The sequence below is a fragment of the Apodemus sylvaticus genome, chromosome 1 (genome assembly GCF_947179515.1).
Source record: "Apodemus sylvaticus chromosome 1, mApoSyl1.1, whole genome shotgun sequence".
Classification (NCBI taxonomy): Eukaryota; Metazoa; Chordata; class Mammalia; order Rodentia; family Muridae; genus Apodemus; species Apodemus sylvaticus.
This window is the reverse complement of record NC_067472.1, coordinates 102,767,416-102,786,141: the sequence shown is the minus strand read 5'-3', so window position 1 is coordinate 102,786,141 and position 18,726 is coordinate 102,767,416. Positions and strand designations below refer to the sequence as shown.

The 18,726-nt window shown below is 36.9% G+C and overlaps 2 protein-coding genes across 2 annotated transcripts; one reads left to right on the top strand and one right to left on the bottom strand.

Annotated features, from left to right (window-relative positions):
- Positions 1-6,360: 6,360 nt before the first annotated feature.
- LOC127681085 (olfactory receptor 51A7) lies at positions 6,361-7,305 on the top strand. Its single transcript, XM_052177010.1, has one exon. The coding sequence runs from the start codon at positions 6,367-6,369 to the stop codon at positions 7,303-7,305; it is 939 nt and encodes a 312-aa protein (XP_052032970.1). The 5' UTR covers positions 6,361-6,366.
- Positions 7,306-15,485: 8,180 nt separating this feature from the next.
- Positions 15,486-16,424, bottom strand: LOC127681077 (olfactory receptor 51G2). The gene has a single exon (XM_052177002.1). It carries the CDS (start codon positions 16,422-16,424, stop codon positions 15,486-15,488), a length of 939 nt encoding a protein of 312 aa, XP_052032962.1.
- Between the last annotated feature and the right edge of the window lie 2,302 nt (positions 16,425-18,726).

Here is an 18,726-nt window from a genome sequence, read left to right as displayed (position 1 = left end):
GAATAAACACCTTTTGCCTTTGCATACTATTTAAGTTGGGGATCTTCCTTCAGTGATTCTTGAACCCTAAAAGTACCTATAAAAATGTGTTGAGGTGACCAGGTTGTCAGATTGGGATCCACATTGTGACAACTTTCATATATTAAAGAGGTTGTGCTTGAACCCAGAGTATGTGCCAGGCTTGTGATCTGAACAAAAGTCATTAGATTTTTCCTACACTAAAATGGAAGAAACATTATCCCATGTCTTCAATAGGACATAGCTAAAACTTACCAACCACACATACCATAAGATGCACTATTCTAGACATTTGTCACTTTAGTGTGTTAATTGAATACTACCACTTTGCTTTGCCATTTGGGGAGAACAATAAGTCCCAAGATGAGTTAGAACATGCTGAGGTTCTCTAGGCAACGAAAGGCTAGATCTTAAACAGCTTCTATGTTTTACTTTCATTTTCTCTTGAAGTGATAAAATACTGATCAAACCAACCTTGGAAAGGAATTTATTTGGCTGACAGTTTACAGTGTGTCACTGAGGGAACCCAGAGCAGGAGGCTTTGCCTAAGACTGAAGAAGAGATCACAGAAGAATGCTGCTTACTGATTTGCACTGCCTGGCTTATTCATCTACTTTTGTTATACATGCTAAGCCCACTGTTTATGGGTCTAGCATTTATTAGAGCATGCTGGGCCTTCCTACATTAATCATTACTCAAGAACATGCCCCCACACACTTGCTCTCAACCATGTGATTGAGGCATTTTCTCACCTGAAGTTTCCTTTCTCAGGAGTGTAAGAGTGAGTCCCCCACAGACTTACTTGTTCATTTACCCATAGAGAAATAGACAGGAAAGGAAGAAAGACAGATATAAGGAATCTAAGACACAGAATAAAAGGGGATTACCCTCTGTAGTTACTCATAGGATGTTGGTGGGAAGTTTTTGATGTTTTTGCTAGGTACCCATCCAAGGATGTAATCAAACAAAGATCCATAAGCAACTGCTGTGATAGCAGAGGAAAAGAAAAAGACTACTGAACTTTAGATCTCATAAATATTTATTAGTATACCAAATTAGGAAATGGTATTTACTTTGTGAAAGGTGAGGGACATCAGGTTTCTACCTCTAGAGGCTTATAATACAATTATGACATTGGTCATTAAACCTCAGATGTGTTTTAATTAAAGGAAAGGACTATACAGGCTTACCACCTACATTTTAAAAAACATTTTATTTCATGTGTATGATTTCATGTTAAAATTTATTTCATGTTTGTTGGTATATATGTTTGTTCACAACATGCATGTAGTGTTCACAGAGATCAGAAGAGGGCATAGCATCTCTTAGAACTAGAATAAGAGATATTTGTAAACCATTATGTGGATGCTGGGAACTGAACCTGGGTCCTCTGAAAAAGCAGAAACTGTGCTTAACCATGTAACCACCTCTCCAGCCCTGCCTCTGGGAGTTCTGATTGGAAAAGGGTTTAAAGAGAGTAGAATAAAATCAAAGTTCCCAAAAGAATTATTTTATGAGACAATCTCATATTCATTAAGTAATATTTCATGGTGAATAAAATCCCAAGAGCTGATAAGATGATTCAGTGGGTAAAGCCACTTGTTCCCAAGCCTGATGATGTGAGTTTGATTGCTGAAACCCGCATGGTAGAAGGAGAGAACTGATTCCCACAAGTTGATCTCAGCCCTTCTACCCATGCACTGTGGCATATATGCAAATACCCTGTATACAAATATGCTAAATGAATAAATGTGTATGAAAAATAATTAATTGAAAACATAGAAGTGTTTCTTGATCCACTTGGATTGTACTTTGTACAAGTAGATAAGTATGGATCGATTTGCATTCTTCTGCATGCTAACTGCCAGTTGAACCAACACCATTTGTTGAAAAGGCTATCTTTTTTCCACTGGATGGTTTTAGTTTCTTTGTCAAAGATCAAGTGACCATAGGTGTGTAGGTTCATTTCTGGAACTTCAGTTCTATTCCATTGATCTACCTGTCTATCACTGTACCAATACCATGCAGTTTTTAATACTATTGCTCTGTAGTATACCTTGAGGTCCAGAATGGTGATTCCCTAAGAAGTTTTTATTGTTGAGGATAGTTTTAGCTATCCTGGGTTTTTTTTTTTGTTATTCCAGATGAATTTGAGAATTGCTCTTTCTAACTCTATGAAGAATTGAGTTGGAATTTTGATGGGGATTGCATTGAATCTGTAGATTGTTTTAGGCAAGGTGGCCATTTTTACTGTATTAATTCTGCTAATCCATGAGCATGGGAGATCTTTCCATCTCCTGAGATCTTCTTCAATTTCTTTCTTCAGAGACTTGAAGTTTTTGTCATACAGAAAACCAAATTACCCTATTAAAAATGGGGTACAGAGCTACACAAAGAATTTTCACCTGAGGAATATCAAATGGCTGAGAAGCACCTAAAGAAATGTTCAACATCCTTAGTCATGAGAGAAATGCAAATCAAAACAACCCCAAGGTTTCACTTCACACCAGTCAGAATGGCTAAGAACAAAAATTCAGGAGACAGCAGGTACTAGTGGAGATGTGAAGAAAGAGAAACACTCCTCCACTGCTGGTGGGATTGCAAACTGGTACAACCACTCTGGAAATCAGTCTGGTGGTTCCTCAGAAAACTGGATATGATACTGCTGGAAGACCCTGCTATACCACTCCTGGGCATATACACAGAGGATTCTCCAGCATGCAATAAGGGCACATGCTCCACTATGTTCATAGCAGCCTTATTTATAACAGCCAGAAGTTGGAAAAAACCCAGATGTCTCTCAACGGAGGAATGGATACATAAAATGTAGTATATTTACACAATATTTACTATTCAGCTATTAAAAACAATGAATTAATGAAATTCTTAGGTAAATGGGTAGAACTGGAAAATATCATCCTAAGTGAGGTAACCCAATCACGAAAAACCACACATGGTATACACTCACTGATAATTGGATATTATTAGCCCAGAAGCTTGGAATGCCCAAGACACAATTCACATATCAAATGATGCCCAAGGAGAAGGAAGAGCAAAGTATGGATACTCTGGTCCTTCTTAGAAAGGTGAACAAAGTACCCACAGAAAGAGATACAGAGATAAACTGTGGAGCAAAGACTAGGGGAAAGACCATCCCAAGACTATCCCACTTAGTGATTCATCCTATATACAGTTACAAAACCCAGACACTATCATCGATGCCCACAAGTTCTTGCTGACTAGATCAGGATATAGCTGTCACCTGGGAAGCTCTGCTAGTGCATGGCAAATACAGAGGGGAACACTCTCAGCCAGCCATTGAACTGAGCATAGGGCCCCCAATGGGGGAGCTAGAAAAAGGACCCAAGGAGCTGAAGAGGTTTGCAGTGCCATAGGAGGAAAAATGATATGAGCCACCCAGTACTCCCAGAGCTCTCAGGGACAAAGACATCAACCAGAGAGTACACATGGTGTTACCCATGGTTCCAGATGTATAGGTTGCAGAGGATGGCCTTGTTTTACACCAAAGGGAGGAGAGGGCCCTGGTTCTGGAAAGGCTTGATGCAGCAGTGTAGGGGAATACTAGGACAGGGAAGCAGGAGGGGCTTGATTGGGGAACAGGGGGAGGGGAAATGGCTTATGGGACTTTCAGGAGGTGTGACCAGGAAAGGGGAAATCATTTGAAATGTAAATAAAGAATATATCTAATAAAAAAGTACATTAAGTGCATGGATGAAATGTCATAATAAAACTCATGCCATTAATATACACTAAAAGAAAACATAAAAAGTATTCAAACTCAATGAATAGAATTTTCTACAATTGCCCCAAAATAATATTGTATCTGTGTCTTTTTAATTTATATATAAACATTGTCATCAAGTCTTCATTATAACTTAATAATTTTTCTTGTGACTTTTCTTTTTCCAACACAAACTATTATAGGCTTGATAAAAACATTAGAAAACTATGATGGAAGCATAGAGAGTGCCCATCAAACACCTTATCATGAATGTAGCATGCAATGCTAAAGGGATGTAATTTTGAGATGTCTGGCTAGAAATGTGACATAAGGATGCAGTTCATATGCACCTCGCTGTTTAACAACAGCCTTGTGGATTACTGGGGGAAAAGAGCATTCTGAACTTGTAAAGTGGTTTCAGAAGTGTTCAGTCCTTGGGTGTCACTCATTATTTTGTGAATGATGAAACTAATCTGAAGAGAAGTCCAGAGGCATGGCTTGGAATTGGAATTAGAACATTTGATTAAACCAAGTCCATTATTTTAATTATGCTTCCAGACATATGTAAACATCACCATACTTCAAGCTTCATTATGATTTCCACTGTTTACCTCTCACAGATGTAACCATCTGGTTGGTAACCTATCTCTGGCTCCTGCTGAGACCTCGGTGCTGAGGAGTTAACTCACAGACTTGCCGTGTTCTTTAAAAGCTTACATTCAGAATGCCCAGAAGACTGCCCTTATCTCCCCAGAGGTCTATACTCCAGAGGAAAACAGAAGAGGATGATCTAGATAAGAGGGCAAAGTAGAAGGCTCTTGTTTTTACTTTTCAGGCAAGGGTGCTTCTGGTTCTGGTAAGGACAAATAGCTGAACATCCTATTGAGAACTTAAAGCTTTGTTAAGTAAAATTGTTACATAAATTTAAAGTGTATGTTTGAATAAGAAATTATGGAAAGGAAGGGAAGCAACTTTAGACTGTACATGTGTGGGGATATTTGTGTGAATATGTGTGTTCATGTGTGTGTATATGGTTGGCATATTCACATATGTGAACGAGTTTGGATATATTATAATTTCAAATTTTGTTTCATAATTTCATTAACTTATACATTTATTTTAAGTAGACTTTTAAATATAGGACAGTTTGAGTTAAATCTATTTGTGTTACTTTGAATATATTTAGAATCATTCAACTTTGGATTATCTTGAATCTAAAAAACATATAAGTTGCAAGTTTATACATTGAATCTGAAAATAAAATAATGGGCTTGTTGACATTGACCCTAAGAATACACCCAGGTTTTAGTTTATTATGTGGGTGCATCTTTAATATTTATATTTCAAAGGGAAATTGCATGGTTTGGATTTGCTTCCAAATTTGGACAATTTTATTCAATTGATTATAGTGATCAGAGTAAAATAATCCAGTCAGGTTTGGTAAAGGGGAGTGTATTCTTAATATTACACAAATGATCACACTGCAAAATCATCAAACTGCACCAATTGTCTCTGAAATAATAAAATGAAAACCTGAACTATTACCCATAACTGCTTAAACTAGGAAACTTTTCTTGACCATGTGGGTAAACAAACAAACAAACAAACAAACAAACAACCTTTCAGGGTTAATTTCCCACATTGTGTTAGAAATTAGTACTTCTACTAAACTATGTTAATATTTAAATTTATTTGTAATGTGATATATTTAGATATGTGTCAAATATCTATAACATAAAAATCTACTGAGAGTGAATAAATCTTACTGATATAAAATGAGGCTTATAACAGTCAGACAGAGTAAATCAATTAAGAGCAACAAAAGAAGTGGTGCAGATGCTTGAAAAACTTTCTTTTTAAATAAAATTATTGATAGAAATATAAATAAATATAGATATATAACAGATAATATGAGTAGATAAAATATGCATAATGAAAACTTACCTCTTAAGATTAAGACATTAATTATTCATATTCACACTTGCTTTCTAGCAATTACTGTTTTCCAAATTCCTTTTTTGTTTGTTTGTTTTTTGGGTTTTTTTTTTTTGATTTTTGGTTTTTTTTTTTTTTCCAGACAGGGTTTCTCTGTATAGCCCTGGCTGTCCTGGAATTCACTCTGTAGACCAGGCTGGCCTCAAACTCAGAAATCTGCCTGCCTCTGCCTCCCAGAGTGCTGGGATTACAGGCATGCGCCACCACCGCCGGACTGTTTTCCAAATTCTTTTCCATGATCTCTGAGCATTTTAGTAGACTATAATTTCAGATTGACTTCTATGAAGTTCAGAGATTTGTTATAAAGTCAACATGAGAATTGCTTAAGATTTTGTGGTGAAAGTAGTGCAAAGGACCTTGGAAATCTTTTAACTGATCCAACAAAAATAGTTAGATTGCCATAAATTTAGAAAAGTGGTTAGAATTGTCTTTTGTCATATCAGAGGATATTAACATGCTGGAGGACTTACAGTATCTTTGGAAGAATGTACTACACTATATGCATATGTTTGGTTGCAAAGTATTTAACTCATACTTGTAAAACTGGATATCACCTAAAAAATGATTGCTTTTTTGTTATATGGTTTCAGATACAGATCCTATTCCCAGGTATGCCTGTTTACAACAACTCTGAGGTCAAGTATTTTCTTCTCATTGGGATACCAGGACTGGAATATGCCCACACATGGATTGCCATCCCCATCTGCCTCATGTACCTTATTGCCATCATGGGTAACTGCACTATTATTTTTGTCATCAAGACAGAGCCCTCCCTTCATGAACCCATGTATTATTTCCTTACTATGTTGGCTGTCTCTGACATGGGCTTGTCCTTCTCTTCCCTTCCTACCATGCTTAAAATTTTCTTTTTCAATGCCATGGGAATCTCACCCAATGCCTGTTTTGCCCAAGAGTTCTTTATCCATGCGTTCACTGTCATGGAGTCCTCTGTGCTTCTGATTATGTCTTTGGACCGCTTTCTTGCCATTCACAACCCTTTAAGATACAGTTCTATCCTCACTGGGAGCAGAGTTGCTAAAATAGGGCTAATTTTAGCCTTCAGGAGCACAGTTTTGGTGCTTCCTTTCCCTTTCACACTAAGGAAACTGAAATACTGTCAGAAGAATCTCCTCTCTCACTCATACTGCCTTCATCAGGATGTCATGAAACTGGCCTGCTCTGATAACAAGATCAATTTCATCTATGGCTTCTTTGTGGCTCTTTGTACTATGGTAGACTTTGCCTTGATTCTTATGTCTTACTTGCTGATCTTGAAGACAGTTCTCAGTATTGCATCTCTGGCAGAAAGGCTTAAGGCCCTAAATACATGTGTCTCTCACATCTGCGCTGTGTTCATTTTCTATGTGCCCATCATCACCCTGGCTGCCATACATCGCTTTTCCAAGCACAAAAGTCCCCTACTTGTAATCCTTATTGCAGATATGTTCTTGTTGGTGCCACCCCTGATGAACCCCATTGTGTACTGTATAAAGACTCGACAAATCCGGGAGAAGGTCTTGGGAAAGTTGTCTAACTTTTGTGTGAGATAAGGGGTCAGCAATATAAATAATACATTATCCGCAAATAGGTACTTACTGTCACCTGCTGTGTTCAGCATCATTTTTGGTAGTTATTAGAAGCTCTGGAGTGAAGCACTTTAATTCTATGATGTATGGAATTTATAATTCGGTTGAGAATATTTCTAGTAACTGTATAAGAAACAGTTGAGAGATGCAATTTATTGAGGCAGAACTAACATTTTAAATGGAGTTTAAATAAAACATTTATGTGATTAAACAGTTAAATCAGGCTTTAAAGAATTGACAAAATTTGAGTAGACTTATCTTTAATTGATATTTATAAAATATTTCTATAATGCACAATATTTATATCACAAAAGAAATCAAATTAGCACTATAGATAGTAGTTATCTGGCAAATATTGAGTGAGAGTTTTGGATGAAATGATTGAACTGGGTTAGAAGTATATGAAAGAAATTGAACCCTAGATATATTTGAAAGTCTTTTGGGCAGAAGGGCCACATGTCTGATCTATATTCAAGAAAGATTGAATATGGGGGCAATAAGGACACAGGTACGTCCTCTCCTGTGAAGTGGGAAATCTTAGATGAGGGGAGAAGGAACAGAAGTATGTAGTTTTTGTTGTTGTTTTTTTTTGTTCTCATTTTTATTGTTATTAAATAAAAATGTAATTTGTATTAAGTTCCCACATTCCAGAAAGTACCTAAAAATAGCTTTAAACCCTGTGTTGTTACTGTTTAGTGTTTTATATCATATTGTTACTGACTTTCAAAAAAATTTAGTTCTTAAAATTAGATTTCTACAGATCACAGAAACTGGTACCAAGATATTTTTCATCAAATGTATTTATTAACATTTTCATAATATAAGAACTATTTTAATAAAGATTAAAAGAGTTTACACATGAAAGCACAGTTGAAAGTAAAGTTAGGTGTTAAGGTTCTCATGAATTCAATGTAGGGTACCAAGACCCCAATTTTGCTTTGAAGACATCTGAACTTTTCAAAGATATCAGTTTTATAGAATAGATCTAATTTTATTTTTGCGGATTTCTCTTGAGAGACTGAATATTAAGTAAAGCATCCTAGAGAAGGCTCGAAACAGGAGGCTATCATGCTGTTTACCAGTCACTAATCAAAGATAGAATGGGTCCCTTTGGGAAGATGATAACACTTGTATGTAGATGTGTTTGGAGTAAACATGTATCTTAAACAAGGATCAATCATCAAACTATGAGGATCCCTCCTCTACTGAAGTGCATCTCTAATGTCCTTTACCTACTGATGCCCATTGCTATGTTTGTGGGGAGCTTTTGGGGCTTCTTATAGAAATTTGGTGAGAATTTGTCATTGGGATAGGCTCAGATAAGAATATTTACATTGGGACCAATACAAAACTCAAGGTAAACTCAGCCTAGGAATGTGTGGTAACCATTTTATCTTGGTCATTCTGATAAGCCTGTGGAAACTGAACCCTGGGCTCTGTTAACTGCCTTGTTTGATATCTTTGTTTTTTTGCTTGTTTGATTACTTTGTCTTTGATGAAAGAACTGACCCTATTCTTTGCATGTGCCTAGAATGGTGTAAAAGCAGTCTAGGGAAAAATAAAGCTGCTTGGGCCTCAGCACTGGCTGGAGTCATGTCATGTCTAATTGTCTTTTTATTTTCAATCCTTCCTCCCTCCCTTGAGACCCTTGGCTGACCGAGCTGGCTGGGTCATATGTTCTTAGTTCATATTTAAAATTTGCCCTTATTTATAATCTTAAAACAACTTTCAGTAATTTATACTGTAAAGGCAGGTCTCCACACATTTCATTTATATTGTGCATGTATGTTCTTTTCTACTCTATATTAATATTGTCTTTCACGTCGAGTAACATAAATACACCATGATGCTAGTTAATTTATGTCTTAGTCTGTTTGTGATAAATCCTGAAGTGATGCGTTTGTTTTCTATTATTTCATAACAAACTAACATATATTAAATGACTAAATACAACAGACATGTTTTCATCCTATAGTCACTTATCTTAAAATATATAAGTTTCATAGGGCTAAAATCAAAGAATAGACAAACAATTCATTCTGAGTTCACTGAAAAGAGTCTTTTTCCTTACCTTTCTCAGCTTCTAGAAATCACCTTTATTTCAGGACTTATGGACAACCCTTACTTGTCCTTGAGTATGGGGTTTCTCCATACTCAATACAAACATCATTGTACCTTGACCCAACATCAACACAGTCTATAGGTCACATTTCCAATACTGATCACTGTTAGAAAACCTATGGATTTGTATTTATAAGAATAATATCAGACTCTCAATATCTGTAACTGTAACTATATCTGCAGAATAGCTTTTGCAATGTGTATCAACACACTCATGATTATAGAAACTAGGGTGCTGAAAACTTGGGAGAGTATTTTTTTTCTACTTAATATGAACGTGTTTCCTTTGCATCTTTTTCTACCTTTCATATCCTTAGCAGAGAAGTATAGTTGTGATCATGACATTCAAAATTGAAAATAGCACTAAATATGGGCTAGTTAATATGTTAATAAATTTATATTAACATATAGCACACATTTCAGAAGGTAATGCAATCAAGTGAAACTAAAACAATTTATTGAAAAGGGAAGTTATTGAATGGTTTTTAACAGATTGAATTAATTTACAGTCTCAATAGAAGTTGGAATGTCAAATGTTACACATATATTTAGCTTAATGCCATAGTATTTGTCCAATATCTTTACGAAAACCTCAGAACATGAGTGTGATTGAATGCCAATGATAATTTAAACAAATACAAATTCAAGCTGTGTTAATACTATTACAAAAATACCTAGGAATTCGGACACTCCCAGTAACTGTCTCAGTAAGTACTCTAGAACTCTTGAGAATCTCTGATTTTCTAAGGGTAACTGAAGCTTATGAAAGAAATAAAAGAGTCAGAAGCATATAAACAAAAGAGACATTAGACTCATCTGGCAAGACAATCTGCATTCCCATATCAGGAGATAGAGGTTGACAGTACAGTCTGTCATGAGTTTATGACAGGTCTTGTTAGGAAGCTGAACTGAATTGGGCCTCTCAAGGTGATTCTGAGTCACAGACAGAAATAAAAACATCCTATCTTCACAGGGCATGGTTTTTGCCTGCAGGTGATGTTACAAGTTGAAAGTATGCTAAGATTACTACCAGACAAGTGAGAATGATCTCTTTCAATTACTTACCTATTTTCCCCCAGGCACCATAATTACAAAGCACTTTGTTATTTGTAATCTAGATATGGATTCTGTGTTAAGTTCAAAAAACAATGCTGGGGCTTGAGGTATTCTCTATTCTTTCCGCTTTCTTTGCTTCCTTTATTCTCATTTTTTTTATGGAACCATAGAGATCTTTGTGGATGGCTTAGTAAATCATAATATTCCTCCACAATGTTGTGTAAACTGTCGTTGTCAATTTTTAACTCAATACTATCATGTCTACTTGGAAGTGAAAGGATAGAAAATAATACAACCTAACTCTAATGACCCCAAGAAGTCAGAAGTTTAAAATGCTATCTCGCTTTGTTAGAAACTAGGTAAAAGGTCACATTCCAGAGCCCGCCCTTTGTTTAGATCTAGCAGAAAGGCCTTGAATAGGTGACCTAAAAGGTAACTGGAAATGGGCTAAGCTTATCTTGCTTCTGTAAACTGCTTACACCATTATCCCTATGCAGGAGTTCACGCAGCTATAGACATTCAAGAAAATAGGAAACTAATTGGTCCACTGAGCATGGGCTCCGATAATTTAAACTGATTGACCTAAAAACTATGGAGTGGTACAAATCAATTGGCTCACATTTCACGGGCTCTCCATGCTAAGAAATGATGGGTTTGTGATTCATGGGCTGTTTCGTAAACTTATTTTTTTTAATATTTTTATTTTCTATATTCTTTGTTTACATTCCAAATGATTTCCCCTTTCCCGGATCCCCCCTCCCCATATGTCCCATAAACCTTCTTCTCTCCATCCCTTCTCCAATCACCTCCCTCCTTTTTCTCAAGCTGTTGCAATTCAGCACTCGTGGTCTACTAGCCCTGTGTGGTGTATGGCTGTGGAACCCAGAATTCTGGAATAAAGAAACCCTTATGTTATTGCATCGAGACCGTTTCTCGCGAGTGATTTGGGTGTCGCCTTCTGGGGCGTGGTGTGCTGGGGCACCCTCAGTTTTTTGGGGTCTTACAGAAGATATAGCCATATACCTCTGTTTCTACTACTAACCTTTTTTCCCAACCAATACCCTTAATTTCCTGGATTATTACAATAACCCATTAGTCTATTTTCCCCTGCTTCCTCCTGTAGGCAATTCTGTATATATCATATCCTTGGCATCTTTTAATGACTTTTCCATCTCATTCTGATTGAGATTAAAAGCTTTCAACAACCTACCTACATGATGCAGAAACAGTACATCTTCTTTTCTTGCTATGCTCCTTATTCTAGTAGTATAAGATTCAGTGGTATTTTTCACACACACACATTCTAACTTTAGATTTTCAACATAATCTTCTATCCATCTGGAACAGTCCCATGTGGCAACAGCCTTCTTCCAGATATCTTTGAAGTAATTCCTCATTGGTGAAGATTTTTTGACTCATAAAATTGAACCTTCTGGAGCATATTTTACTCACCTTTTCCATTTAAGATTCTCTATCTCTACCACAGTATGCTTTTTATTCATTTTCATGTTCATTGACTAACTCTGACAGAAGTGCCCAAGAGTAGAGTTTTATTTGCTTTGGCCTCTTCTCTATTAAAAAACTCAAGAAAATTGATTGGTATGAGTAGCTGTACAGAGACTTATTGGGTTGTTATGCCACATGGTAGGAACTTGACATTGGCCAAGGACAAGGGCTTGGGGCAGGAATCTGATGTTAGGGCATAATAGGGAAGTAGGTTACAGCAGGAATTTTTATCCTTGAGTGGAGTGCTGAGAGTGAACTTGACATTGGTCAAGTTGAACTTTTCCTAGCCTTTGTTGAGCAGGGAATCCGTGCTAGTCAGGATCCTGCTCCACCTAGGGTGGACCACTCAGAGTGAAGGTGAAGTTCATTGTTCCTCCAGATCTACGAATTCCTGAATTAAGCAGGTTACCTGCCCAGATGCCTGAGCAGTGGAGCCAATGCCCAGCCAGACCACTTCCCTGGAACTTACCCCAGAGGCAGGGGGTGGGGGGGGGGGTGGGGAGTGGGGGGGGAGGGCTTGCCCAAACTGTTAAATTGTCTGACCTCCATTAATGTCTCAGCCTTGATCAGTAAAATATTGTCCTGACCCTCATTCTTTTCGCGCCTTCCCATCCATCCCTCAGCTTCTCTTCCAGGATCTGGTTCACTATAGCTACTGACAGCAACAAGTAGCCACTCACTGTATACTAAAGGAGTTAGCAAATCTATGCTCCTTCAGGTGCTAATCGCCAAGAGTTTCTGGCTGTACCTCAAGGTGTCATTTTCCTTTCAGCCTATCACTTTATGACATGAGTAGAACTTTCCCTTTCTTGTTATTATTAGGGATCACCTAGGGCCTCACTCGTGCTAAGGAAGGGATGCCACTGAGTTAGAAGTCCAGCCTCAAGTATTTCTTAGCAGAACAGCAACATTTATTACATTCTGACATTTTCAGGGAAATCTTACTTTGATTAGAAGGCAACTTCTCTTCCATGTTACCTGGATCATATCAGTGTGATGTATAAGACTCAAGCTGGGTCATTTAGAACAAATGGAATATTTCAGATAGTTTCACCCATCTATGTCTCTTTGGAAAGCCACCTTGGCCCTTTCACTCAGCCCATGTCTGTCCTGTCTTACATGTTTACCGTATATTTTCAATGTTATGTTTGACTTTGTGCTTCCATGATTTTTGTTTGTTTAATAAATTAAAGAAACTGAAGTTTATTGCGGAAAAAAATCTGCTAATACTTTTCTTTGAAATTTTATTTTTTCTAAGTTGTACACTTAGTTATTTTTGTCTGTCCTAATCCCTTTTTATCTTATTTTTCTAGTTGGAAAATAAAAATTTTTATATATACATATATATATATATAAATTTAGCACATTGATATTATTTTAAAGAGGGTATACATTGTAAAATAGCTTAATTTAGCTAACATGCATTATCTTGCTTATGTGTTTTGTCAAGAAAACTTAAGATCTATTCTTAGCAATTGTCATGTAAATGACATAGACAGCTTTGCAAAATGGAAATTGTTAGCTATGTTTTAATAGAAAATTGAACTCAAACAAGCTCAATACAATTAAATCAAATAAGCTACTGTAATTTACTCAAGTTGTACAGAAGCTTATGCCTTCTGAACATGACTCTAAGTTATCAATATAACTCTTTAATTCATTATAAGATATCAGAGGACAGGCTCACTGTCCATTTTACTGAAATTACAGGTACACATCACAAACATAGAGTTCAATGTTGCAACTACATGGAAGCCCCCCAAATTTGAGTGGCTTCATGTTTCTATAATGTTTGTATATTTACTGACACATACAATAATATAAGCCACTTAAAATGTTCCATCTCATACTGTTTTCTATACATTGATGTTCCCACTGATTATGCTTAAATACAGACATGGACATCATTGTGGATGTGGCTTTTGCATGCTAGAAAAAATAAGCTGTTGGTAGTGAACGGTGGAGTGCAGGTGACAAGCATGAGAAAAGTGTTAGATACTCTTGTCCTAGAAAGAGACCAAGCAGCAGTGAGATGTGATTGCACATAAACTTGTGACAGGGGACTTGGTGTTTAGCCCGTTCTTATTTGAATTATGCACTATGTGCTGCTGTGCAGAAACATGGCATCCCATGTTTTCCTCTAAGTGATCCAAAACCCCCATAAAAGCACCTTATCAAGGCCCATTTTCCCCATAAATATCTCCAATCAAAAGTTACAAATCAATATATACTTCTTATAAAATAACTTTTAATCTATAGCATTGGTATAGTCACAATGCACATTAACACACTTTATTCATTGCATTTATTTATGACCTTTTTGATGTCATCTATGACTGATCTCTTCCCTCATCCTCAACTCTTCTCAGATACACAAGGGATCAGCAATGGCCAGAACAGCATTGACAAAAATTACCTCAAACCTGGAGAGATGGGTCAGTGGTAAATGACACTTGCTACTCAGTCATACAGACTTGAATTTGAATACCAACATCCAAGTAACAAGATGAACATCCAATAATCACCCAAAATCTCAGCTCTGAGGGATCCAGTATCCCTTTTATACATAGGAACCTGTGTGTGCTCTCTCTTTCTCTCTCTTTCTCATGTGTAGATTAATAAATGAAATTTTAAAAGTAAAAATAATTTGAGTTACCCTAGATACACTGTTTCTTTTTCACCTCGGTTAGCTTTTCACATGCTATTCCAACAGCTTGGACTATATTAGCGTCTCCCTCCAAAATCTTCAATGACCCAGCTCTCACATGTCTTCTAAGGTGAGAATCATGTTGCTTTAAAAAAAAAAAACCTTTCTTTTATCCTCTCTGCTGCAAATCAGCTGTCTTCTCTGCTATTGACTTTATTTACATTCTACTTTGAGCAACAAAATTAAAATTGATCCCAACTTTACTATCTTAAAATTATCTTTTGTTTACAAATAAGCATTAGGATTGGGTTTGAAGTAGAATTGTTGCTTTAATAATTGTCCACTGGAAAGACTAGAAAGACGAAGGCTGGGATAATCTGAAATACTTTCCCTTACTGTGTTGACATTGATTTAACTAATGCTCTGGTATAAGCTGGGCCTCTTAGAATATCTACATGTGATCCCTCTATGCGATTTAGTCTTCTCAATACACTGCCTGGGTTTCACAAGTAGACTCCAAGCAGATCATTTACAAATGAAGTTAGAAATGGATAAATAGGGGAAGAGAAGAAGGAGACCTTTTTATTGTTGTTAAGAGTTTTCATTTCTTGAGCAGAAAGTAGGATCAGCTATATTTCTGCTGTCATTTTTGCAGTATGATTCACCACACCATTCTGTATTATATACATCCATATCCTCCTGTAAAAGGATAATTGTATAATCAATTTGTTCAGTCTTCTATATTTGTTGAGCAAACAAATAATTACATCCTCTAGTCAAGCATGTTCAGAAATAGCACATTTTTGTAACCGATCTAGTTGCAAAAGGCATGAGTTACCCTATCCCGTATCTGTTTGGTCTTGACACTATAGACAATGGGGTTCATCACAGGAGGGAAGAGGAGATACACAAAGCCCATGACCACCTGAACTAGATGGGGTGCCTGTTTCCCAAAGCGGTGGATTACAGACAATCCAATCATGGGAGTATAGAACAGAAGCACAGCAGAGATGTGTGAAACACATGTATTGAGAGCTTTGAGTCTTTCAGCTCTTGAGGCAATGGACAACACGGTGCGCAGGATAAGTGCATAGGAGAAGAGGATGAGCAGAGAGTCCACTCCCACTGTAGAAACAATGACGAACATGCCATAGATGCTATTTGCCTTTATGTCTGCACAGGCCAGTTTCATCACTTCTTGGTGGAGACAATAGGAATGTGAGAGCACTAGGGAGCCACAGTAAGGGAATCGTTTGAGCATGAAAGGCAATGGGAAAATGAGTGCAACACTACGGCCTAGAGAGGCCAGACCTATTCTGCCAATCACTGTGTGGGTGAGAATGGAAGCATAGTGCAAAGGGCGACAGATGGCCACAAAGCGATCAAAGGCCATAGAGAGAAGTACGGAGGATTCCAAGAAAGACAAACAGTGGATGAAAAAGAGCTGCGTAAAGCAAGCATCATGGCTAATGTCTCGTGCTCCCACCCAAAAGATGCCCAGCACTGTAGGGAGTGTGCAAAGAGAGAGACCCAGGTCAGTCAGAGCGAGCATGGACAGGAAGAGGTACATTGGCTCATGGAGTGAGGGCTCTGTCTTAATGATAAAAAGAATTGTGCAGTTACCCAGGATGGAAACCAGGTACATGAGGCACAGTGGGAGGGAGATCCACATATGCATGTGTTCCAGTCCAGGGATGCCACTCAGCAAGAAGGTAGAAGACATGCTTCCATTTCCTAGGAGTCCTGGAGTCATGATAAACCGAGTGAATGGGTGAGGTGGATTCTGGCCAAAATCCTGAAATGAATTGTAGAAGTGTTAGTAATGGATTAAAACTGGTAAAATTGAAATAAAAAATCAAAAGGATTAGAACCAAATAATCCTAGAACTGTCTGGTTCTCTGAAGAGATTATTTCAATTATTTCCAGGCTTCTTTTTATTGAAACAGGTCTCATACATGTCAGGCTAGCTTCAGACTTGCTATGTAGCTGATGAAGATGACATTGAACTCTTCATCTTCCTGTCCCACCTATCCAGTGCTAAAATTATAGGTATAGACCACATTACTCACATTGCCAACCTCTTTTTGAAGAAAATATTTTGCATTCTCACTGTTTCAATGAGTAACAAGGACAAAATAGTAAAGGGACTTCTTGATTTTTTTATTTTTAAATATTAAATAAGTCCAGTTGTTATCTCCCTCCAGGTTCACCCTTGACAGTTCCTTTCTTATTAACCAGTGAAACTTCTCAGAGATGGAGAAGAGGAGTTCCAGTGTTGATGAAGCTGCTCTCCCTTTTCACTCTACTCTGGCTTCCAGACTACCTCTCTTAACCCACTGGTTTTTCCTACTGAAATATGACATTGCTATGTTTCCAGTCTGCTTGTCTTGGATCTTGAGCTGAAGTAATCCTCCTGCCTTGAGCTCATGATTTAAAGTTAAAGATGGAATATAACATCTCATTTTCTTAGAGTGTGGGTTCTGAAGAGCTGTTATACTTTCTGTTACATAGATGATAATTTAGTTACAAACAGCAGCAGTTAGTATAAAACAGAGAGACCTTAAAAATACTGAGTCTTTTGCAGGGCAGTGGTGGCACACTCCTTTAATCCCAGCACTTGGGAGGCAGAGGCAGGCAGATTTCTGAGTTCTAGGCCTGCCTGGTCTACAGAGTGAGTTCCAGGACAGGCAGGGCTGCACAGAAAAATCGTGTCTCAAAAAAAAAAATACTGAGTCTTTAAAAAATATGACAATCTGATGATGAACATATCAATTTTGAGGTCTAAGCTGTGTTCTTCAGACATTTCTGATTTATAATTAGTTCACATTATTCATCGAATTTAGCTCAGGAGAGTCACTATATAAACTTACTTGTCAGGGAAAATAAGCCCTCAATTCCTGAAGCTTTGTCAGTTGAAGACAGTTGAGAGGTAGGTTGAGTCAACTTTTTTTTCATGGAAGGTGTCCCTTATTAGGTGGACTATGCTTCAACAGATGCCTGTTCAATCATGTACAAAAGGACAGTATTGAGTAAACTCAATGGACTATGATGAAAAAAAAAAAGACATTGGGAGGGGGATATGACAAGGGAAGTCTGAGGTTGGAGGAGAAGTAAGAATTGAATCAAAGCTTCAAGCTGCTCTTCCCTCTTTTGCAAATCAAGGCAATAACTCTAACTTACAAAAGAAAGATTTCTAAGATTCTAATGCAATGATTTGAAGACTGTTCTCGAGAGATATTATATGCTTATCATAGAATATATTTATTTCTTCATTCTACTTCATTTTTAACATCAAAAATATATTGTTTGATTTCCATATTTTTATTTATAGGTTTGCTCATTTAGAATTTTTAAGCTGTTCATTTTAAAATGCACATACATGTACATAATGCACATGATCAAATCAACTCCTACATCATATATCCACATAGCAATGGCACTCAAATTCAAATTTAAAGCTTCAGAACTAAAATGTTTATAATGAAAACTGAAAAATAGATCAATGATTATATCAAGTTAGCTGTTTAGCAGCCCAGAGATGTTTTCTATTCTTACCTTCTATTTGCTATTTCTATAAGCTAAAATTGCATACTCTTTGGAATTTCAAATTATTATTGTTGGAAATGGAGTGGTAGTGGATCTGGAGAAAAGAGAAGGTGGGAGGGGTAGGAGGAGTGGAAATAGTAGAAACTGTGGTTGGGCTGTAATGTATAAAGGAATAATATATTTTCAATAAAAAGTGTTCTCATCATTGTAAGTGGGTAGCACAAACAGAAATCAGTAAGCATGATAAGGATAGGTTGGATGGAGTAAGGGGAATAGAAAAAAAAAATACAGAACAGTGAAAATAAGACGAACATCTTTTAGCCTACCTGTGTTTTGCTGGAGATTGAGATCTTAGTAAGGTAACTATTAAGTGCTCATGGAACAACTGTCAGAATATGCATTTATAATCTAAAGAAGGTTTTATTGCTTCATTATATTAAAACTGTTGGTATAGTTAAGGTTGGGAATGTGAATAGATTTAACCTAAGATCTTTTCTGTATGTTTTCTG

Excerpts from the sequence above, each read along its gene's own strand:
- LOC127681085 (XM_052177010.1), top strand. The coding sequence starts at position 6,367 with ATGCCTGTTTACAACAACTCTGAGGTCAAGTATTTTCTTCTCATTGGG.
- LOC127681077 (XM_052177002.1), bottom strand. The coding sequence starts at position 16,424 with ATGACTCCAGGACTCCTAGGAAATGGAAGCATGTCTTCTACCTTCTTG.